This window comes from Colius striatus, chromosome 2 (assembly GCF_028858725.1).
Source record: "Colius striatus isolate bColStr4 chromosome 2, bColStr4.1.hap1, whole genome shotgun sequence".
NCBI classification, from domain to species: domain Eukaryota; kingdom Metazoa; phylum Chordata; class Aves; order Coliiformes; family Coliidae; genus Colius; species Colius striatus.
In genome coordinates, this window is record NC_084760.1 from 60,719,541 (window position 1) to 60,728,135 (window position 8,595).

The window sequence follows — 8,595 nt, forward strand, 5'->3', positions numbered from 1 at the left end:
CTTTGAACTCAACCCATGAATTTTACATTTTTTTCTCCAATTCTCTCCCCGATCCCACTGAGGTGGGGTGGTGTGAGCAAAGAACATCATTGTTAATCCATCTTGCCTTCTGAACATGTCTGGCAAAACAGTGTCAAGTGGAAAGAACAAACTTGGAAAGATGTGAAAAACTTACTCTAGGCATAAAAACTTATGCAGTGTGTTTACCTTTTAATTGTTGTTTATTTAACAGTGTCTTAATTGCTAGTCTTTGAAAAAGATGTTAAGTAATGAAGGCCAGTTAAAAATTGATGGATGAGTCTGGAAAACTGCTATCAGTTACTCAGGACTGTTAAATAACAGTATTTTGTTTTGTCTTCAAAGAGCTGTCCAGCTATAAAGCTTCAGATACTATCCATGAGGCAGCTAAACACCACTTATATGTTACATGAAACTGAGATTCATTAAGGCAGATGTAGTAGCCTAAGGTCTTGCTTGGTGTTTGTGGAAGAATCAGGAGGAAAAAAATCACAGCTATTTGCTCTTGGCTCTATGTTCATATTGTCATACTCCTATTCCGGCCTAAAGTAGCTGGCTTTGGGTTTTCTACTGTGTAACAACTTCTCTGTTCAAGTTTTCATCCTCACTACTCGATACTAGCTCTTTAACATAACTATTTATTTTCCCTTAAGACGGGAGTAATAGATGATGTTTTTGCTTTCTCCTAACACTTATTTGCCTGCTGCCAAATAATTGCCAGCATGAAAATGGTGATTTCAGAGCATTAGAATGCCTATATCTGGAGGTAGCTGGTGATCTTAAAAATCTTTATTTTAGTGAACTCATCGTCAAGGATCCATTTTTTATAAATAGTTTGGAATATTTCCTACAAATTATGGCTGCATATTTTTTTACAGGATTTTTCGAGAGTTTTTATGTACATTTTTCTGGAAGTGATGGTGGTGAGCACCACTGCTGTGTTAGAGAAAGTAAATGCTGAGGAATCCGGAATATGGTCTCCACAGCTGGTTCACCTCATCACCATTTGGGTAATGGTTTTAAACTATTTAAGCTTAAACTATTTTTCTCATTTTAGGAGTAACTGTGTAAACGTGTTGGTAACAACAACCCAGCTTATCCCAGCACTTGCAAAAGTTCTACTATACAGCTTAGGAGGAGCTTTTCCTATCGAAAATATTTACAGTGCAACCAAAATAGGTAAGTAAATTATGCTTCATCTGTTCTGACTACACTGCATTACCAATAATTTTTTGCCAGTAATGGATGGTTTCCAAGTCACTTCCCTGACATTTAAGAGTGTTACTTATAAGATGTAGGCACTGTATGTGTTTAGATGTGTTTGTCAATAAATTCCAAATTCAGCTTATTTTCAATGATGCCTGAAGGAATAAAGGTCCCCATGCTCATTAAAAGCCTCAGAAACTCCTCGGTATGGTGCAGAAAACATAAAATGTGCAGAAAAGAATGAAGAAAAAGGTTTTTTCTGAATTCAAATCTAAGCAGAACTTCCATTAGAATAGTGCCTGTTCTGACCTTCAGCTCTGTATAAGCTAGGACACCACTCACATGGTTTTTCTGGGAGCATAAAACGTTAGTGGTGGCAATGACAATAGTTACCAACGGAAGCTGAGTTGATGAATGCCACAAGGGCACTTTCCTGTTCTGTTGATAACTGTGTACCTCTTGTGTATTACAGTTTGGAAATTTATGAGTTTTAGAAATAGCATCTAAAATTTTCTTGTAAACTAAGAGAAGCTATCAGTCCTGTGACATGTGACACAGCATACAATGACCGATAATTTTAGCAGATTCACCAGTTATTAATTTAGGAATGCTTAATTTCTGTAGCCAAAACAGCTTATGTAAAATGGGACTGTGACACTTCGTTGAGAAAAGCATAATGAAAATTTCTTAAATGATTTTCACAAGTGGAAAAACAATGCATGTTCTAACAGTGTTAGGAAAAACTACTATCTCATTCATCCTTTAATTAGCTGTAGCTGTCCTCTAGATAGAAGTGCCTCAAATACTTTAAAAACTTAACTCAAGGCATGAAGTATCCAAATACCACATGGTACTGAGGAGCCTCTGGAATGAATGTCATCTGTCATACAGCCTGTACATGTTGGACTCAGTCACTGAGATTGCACTTGGACCAAAGGAAGGATCATTAAGAAATAGTGCCAACAGCACAGAAAGGGGTGGTGAAGTGAATCACAGTCTCTGGAAGCTCTGTCAAAGTAATTCTGCACCAGGAATTCCTTCTGGGAACAGCGTGGCCACTGTTACACCCCTGTCAGGAGCACAGCATACTCTGGGGTACAAGATTTCTCTCTATTTTTCATCTCAGTGAGCACAGGACTATAATTCCAGCTGTTGCCTGCGCACAACTGAAATCTGCTCCTCACTCAACAGTTAATACACACGATGCTTTTCCTAATCATATGTCCTTTTTTGTGGGCCAGCTGAAAAAAAAAGTGAGAGAGGAGCAGTGATAATCAGAAATCGTGAGCTAGTGGCAAGAGACTAAAGACCTGGGGTGTGGATAGACATAATAACAAAGAAGATTAAATGCTATTGCAGAAAGAAGTAATCTTTCTGTATGTTGATGGGAGGTATGACATTAGGTGGTGATTTCAATAAGGCGTGTGTAGGTTGCATGTCAGAGAGAAGCTGGAAAGGGTTAATTAAATATGAAGATTAGGGATTAATTAAGAGTTAATTAAATATGGAGATTGCCTGTATTAGGACAGTTTTAGGATTAATAGCACAAACGTTTGTTTAATCTGCACTTGCAGTACAGTGAGAAGATGGCTTTGGTCCCTTTGAATCCTGTTTATTGTTGTTACTGGCTTACCCTGCTTGCTTCTGCATTTCTCCAAAAGAGCCAAATGCTTCACGAATTTCTCCTAAGAACCTGGTGTCTAATTTCACTTTGTTTGTCCATTATTCTTTGAACAGTTTTTCCATCGCTACATCACTCATTGTTGCAGATTCAGTAGAATCAGCATTTCTGCTTTCCTTGAAAAACTATTGCTACAATAATAGGGAAATGTTTAAATTCAATTAGCTATTCTCTGATTTACTCATTTTTGCAGTGCTGCTAATCCCTTTATCTTAGTGGGTTTCCTGTAACTATTAAGAGATTTAGTTTTACCTGAAACAGCTTAGTGTCACTGGGGGAATTGATTGCTTCTTACCAGTTTTGTCTCTAAATCCCAAGGCTGGGAACTTTTAAAAAGCTGTAGTAACAGTGTCTTATCATTGCAATAATCCTTTGTAGGGCTTCACCGTAACTCATTTGGTAACTTGAATAAGTAGTGCATTGTTTTCCAGGTAAAGAGAGCTGTTTTGAGCGTATAGTGTCCAGATTTGGCACTAACATAACTTATGTTGTGATTGGAGATGGCCGAGATGAGGAACATGCAGCTAATCAGGTAACTTCACTCTGAACTCTTATCTCATTTATCTTCCAGGAAAAGAAAGTTGCTTTGAACGAATAATGCAAAGGTTTGGCAGAAAAGTAGTATATGTTGTAATTGGGGATGGTGTAGAAGAAGAACAGGCAGCAAAAAAGGTAACCTGTCTTCTGAAATGTTGGCGTGATATGTAGCTACTAATGCAAGCTTTTCTGTTTGCATTTCTGTCAGTGTTGCACAATTGCAGAATGGCAAATAATTTGAGTCCATAGATGCAAGGAAACAAGCATGATGAGATCGAAACGTAGAGTAACATGAACCATTTGGACTCTAGCATTTGCTTCACTTCAGTTGAGAAAGACTGAAAATTATTTTTAAAGTTAATGAAACGTTATTGCAGCAAAACAGTCTGACCAGCTTCAAGCAAATTAAAGATAAACAGAAGAGACAGAAAGGCCTACAACATGATGGTTGGGTGGCGGTTTTCTTTGAATGGTGAAATCAGAGAGGTTTCAAGAGAAGTCTGACAGAGAATTTGGAACAATATCTAAATGACGGTGCAGAGTTTTTGCTAATGTAGATGAAGACCTGTAGTTTACTGGAGCAAATATGATGAGCATATAAATTGCTTCAAGAAAGATATATCTGCAAAAGTAAAAAAGAACATAACATAGGTATTGTGCACCAGATCTGTGTTTCTAAAAACAAATTGTTTCCTTAGAAATACTCATGGCAATAATTCACATCTAAATTTCACCAGATAAGTTTGCAATGCTCAGAAAGAGATCAAGTTGCTAACTTCTACCATACTTCCTCATAAAACCCCTGGAAGTATGTAGAAATTGAAAGGTTTTGCCTCACAATATCTGCAGAGGACAAATGAGGTACCTGTCTTGCTAGGAGTAGCAAATTAAAGTGCAATTTTAGTGTTATAGCTGGAATGGAAACAAAATGACAATAACCAAATGCTCATTCCAAATGGTTCTTTACTGTAAGTACAGTACTGGTGATGGGTCCTTTATAGTTTGTGCTAAACAAAGGTGGTTGGATTGTGTACTTTCCAATTTGGCATGCCTTTTTCTTAACATTGGCTACGTTGCATGGGTAGATACAGAATTCAGAGAGATGGATGAATATAGCACATTACAAATAGATCTGAACACAACATGAAAGTGTGGGTTTGTTGTTTGGGTTTTTTTTTTTTCTATTCTGCTGAGTTGCTGAAGGAGTGCACACATCTGCTTCTCTCACAGACACTATTGCTTTCTGCAACACAAATTGTCATATTTCTTACCCGAAGAGATTTCATTTTTCTCCCTAAATAGAGAAAAATGTAACTCAACTCTGCTTCAAAGTGTCGTTTGTGAATCCTCTTAATGAAAGGCTTATAGCCTTTTAAGTGATCATTTGGTATTTTGCAAAATCTAGTAAATGGAGCAGAAAGGGATTTCCTGTTAATGCTCCTTCATATAAGTTTGCATGCTAAGAGTAAGCAAATAGCCCTTATCAAGTGACAGGTTCTCTCCAAAGAAACTATTAAGGAAGGCGACTTGTCTCATTAATTGAACATCTGTTCAACTATTAAGCTCAGATCTATTTTGGTCTGATTTTTGTCAGTTCTTTACTAGCAAAAATCAATCCAGAAACACAGAGGTGGAAAATACATGATGGTAATCTGACTAGCCTCATGTGTCATATGCCGCCCTATGTCACAGTGTTCATCTTTCCTGACCTTTTCCCCCCTCTAACAAACACAGCACAACATGCCTTTCTGGAGGATATCCAGTCATTCGGACCTCTTGGCTCTCCATCAAGCACTGGAACTAGAGTATTTGTAACTGTGTTCTAAAGTTGCTGGTCCTTTTTATATATATATATATATATATATATATATTTCAAGTACACTGAATTTTTATGTGTGATTCAATGCCTCTGGCTTTACACATATGAATTGTCTTAAGAAGGGAAGAGGTATTTGGAGTTAAAAATTCCAAACTGAAGAATTCAGATTGCTGAACAGAGTTAAAACGTTAGTGCTACGTAAGGAAGCTCTATGGTCTTATATATGCAACATTTTTAAATTAATTGAAACTGTGGAGGTTGCTGGTACACACCAAGTGAGCTCTGACAGGAGTGAACAAAGGACTCGAACTGGCAAAGCACCAACACGCGTTTTCCAGCCGACAAGGTGGTGTTCAACAACATTCCTCAAAATGGGATATATTCTCAGCACTGAGGTTTGAACCAGACTTTAGCCTACCTAACCCAGAAAATCTGAATTGGAATGCACTCAGACTGTATAATGACAATCCTGTCTAGACCTGTAATTTGTGTAAATTATTGATGAAAATAATTTACTGTGACTTTATTAGCAGCTGACTTTGGAAGTGGATGCAATTTTTCTTTCTTTTGGAGGGGCAGGGGAGGGAGAGGGTTATATAATATTGTCTCTTTTATAAGTTTGGCAAACAGAATGTGCATAATGATGTGTTGTGCCTTAAAGAGAAGACTGTGTTTGTGTGTTATAATGTAACTTTGGTTAAAAACTATGTAGATAAACAAAAAAACCTTTGTGATAATTTTTGACATGACCAAATTTTAAATTCAAACAAATCAAAGAGAAGGGCTGCACCAGAACGTTTAAGTGTTTGTTGCAGTAAGAAAAAATAATAAAGGAAAGTTTGTGTTTTTATTTGGATTCTGAATAATTCCACTGATTGATTGAGGAAGGTTAAGAGTAAGTTGGGAGGTTGATACTGGGGACCGCTACCTTGAAAGCTAAAGAAAAGTGTTTAACATCTTCAGCATCATTTCTTGAATCTCGACAAGAGAGCTAAGAGCCATATTCATGAGTTACTTAGTCCACTGAAAGCCATACAGTGAGTACATCTGCTGTGTATAAAAGGGCAAATTCCCACTCAGCAGACAAAGCGTGCAGGTGGCAATACTGGAAAGTGAAAACGTGGAGTCAAGCCCAGATGGGAAATAAAACATATTCATTTAGGAATGAAAAATTGCTAAAGAATATCTCACCAGTCAGATGCACAAATGACGCTACATTCAGCATATTCAAGACCAACACAAGCTGCTGAAATTCCTGGCACGATGACATTGGCCATTTAAGGAGTGCAGTCCACTTTGGTAAATAAATCAGCATTTTGCTAGCTTTTCCCACATTTATGTGTTTTCTGGTTTGGGTCAACATTGTTTTCCTCATTCATTTTTGGTTGCATAACGATATTACACAGGAACAACCCTAAATGTTTTTGAATTGGAAATTTCAACAGCATGTCAGGCATCTGAGGAAAGGATAAGGAGGGATTTTTTATAAAGAAATATTGAGAAATATATTCTCTTTATTTTTAACATTTATGGTCCATACAGTGATAACTACCTTTTTCGAACATGCTACCTTTCAGCTTTGGAAAATGAGCAAGGTCCATACTGCACACAGTGTTCCTATCACACCACGTGCAACTTGAGCACCCTGAAACAAGAGATTTGTCTCTCATGGAAGAAGATGGAAACTGGTTTTTGATTTTTAACTCTGTGTGTGGAGATACCTGAGGTTGACTGTGCTCTGACTGCGTGAAAAAAAGTACGTGCAAGAGAAGATGTTAAATGTAAACTCCAGGATGCCTACACAAGCACAGTAGTGAGCACTGAGGTGAACATCTTCCTTCTGTGCTGTGAAGCCACCATATATCTAGTTACAGGGTAGTAACTTTGTTGTTTTAAACTTTGTAGGTTATACAAAAGTTAGTGGGTAGGTGAATGCCTGGAGCCACTAAAGGTCCAAGGCAAAACTCCTCTATAAATTCATAATAATAGGATTTCTTCTGCTGTGTTGGAATCAGACATACAAGTCACTGCACAGCAAACTAATGATAATTTGTTATCACTGGGCAGTTTAAAGCCACCACGTGAGACTTGCCGTATATTAAGTCAATATACACTAGCCATTTGGGTGATAGATTTGTGTGTCCAAAAAGCAAAAGTGATGTGTACTTTCTTTAGATTTCCAGCACCTGTCTAGTCAAATTGGCCTGGCCTGGCAGTACATTTTTCATGGAATGCTATACTACTAGCTTTTTGTAGTTTCTCAGGTGGGAAAAACAAGTAGTTCTACTGAAATGGGAAAAAAGCTCCAAGAAAATCATTCTGAAGTTCCAGCGTCATAACATTGCAGAGAATACCAATGTTAAAAGCCTTTATAAGACAAAAAATTGGTATGATGAGCTAGCTTTATTTTTTTTGAGACATGTCATAATGTTATTTAAATGCATGAAGCAATATTATTTCTCAAGTTATTTTTTTCAGCGTTTCAGTGTTCTTTTCCTAATCAGATGTAAGAACAAAAAATAGCTCAGAAACAACCATCAGTTTGCAGTGCCTTCATTGGAGTTGTGCTTAGCTCTCTGTGGCAACTATGGCTCAATTAATATACTGGACTTCTAGAGAGAAGATGGAGCCCAAAGGAGGGAAGTTTTACAGAGCGTAACAAAGTTCAGGTTTAACTTGGATTCTGTGTGCTACTACCAAAGAAGAAGTTAATTATAAAAATAAATAATCCACAAAAATTTACATCCAAAGAAAATTCAATGATTTAGCTCAAAAGCCTTCACAATACTGAAATTCTAAACTAGAATTTCAGAGCACAAGTAATCTCTTGCTAAGGAAAAATCATTATATATCTTTCAATAAAAGTGTGTAGTACACACCTGCCTTAGAGAGAGAAATTATTCCAGTCCATTTTCCTGCATGAACAAAGAGGAGAGAGTACAGAGGAGAAAGTAACCGGGGCAGAGACATAGTCTTTCCAGACTTCCAGGTGGGCCTAAGTAGATTAAATTGAAGGCTGGTCATTTTGACAATGAGTTGATTTTAATTCAATGGCATATTAGTCAGAAACTGCCTTCCCTTCAGCCTCTCCTTTGCAACCAAGATTGAGCACAATGTCACATCTGCAAGTATTCCGGGTACATGAAGTGTAGGCTATAATGCCTTTTGCTGATACTCTAGCAGTTCTAAGTCAGTACACGACCTGAACATTCATTAGGCATTTGAGTAGTTAGCTTGCAGGACACAAATACTGTGTGACTGCAGTCACAAGGTAATATCTTAAGTAAAGTCTGTGCAGTTCAAAAGAGGACGAGAAAAACTAAAAATTATGCTT

General features: G+C 37.3%; 1 protein-coding gene across 3 annotated transcripts in view; it reads left to right on the top strand.

Moving 5' to 3' along the window:
- EYA4 (EYA transcriptional coactivator and phosphatase 4) overlaps window positions 1-5,257 on the top strand; it is a 49,024-nt gene extending 43,767 nt beyond the window's left edge. For 2 of the 3 annotated variants that reach the window (XM_010197021.2, XM_010197022.2), the window contains 3 exons: window positions 1,076-1,197; window positions 3,477-3,577; window positions 5,177-5,257. In XM_010197021.2, coding sequence (XP_010195323.2) covers window positions 1,076-1,197; window positions 3,477-3,577; window positions 5,177-5,257 — 304 coding nt within the window. Of the gene's footprint in view, window positions 1-1,075; window positions 1,198-3,336; window positions 3,438-3,476; window positions 3,578-5,176 lie in introns of all 3 variants that reach the window. The other variant, XM_061990720.1, reaches the window with a different exon arrangement.
- The last annotated feature ends 3,338 nt before the right edge of the window (window positions 5,258-8,595 follow it).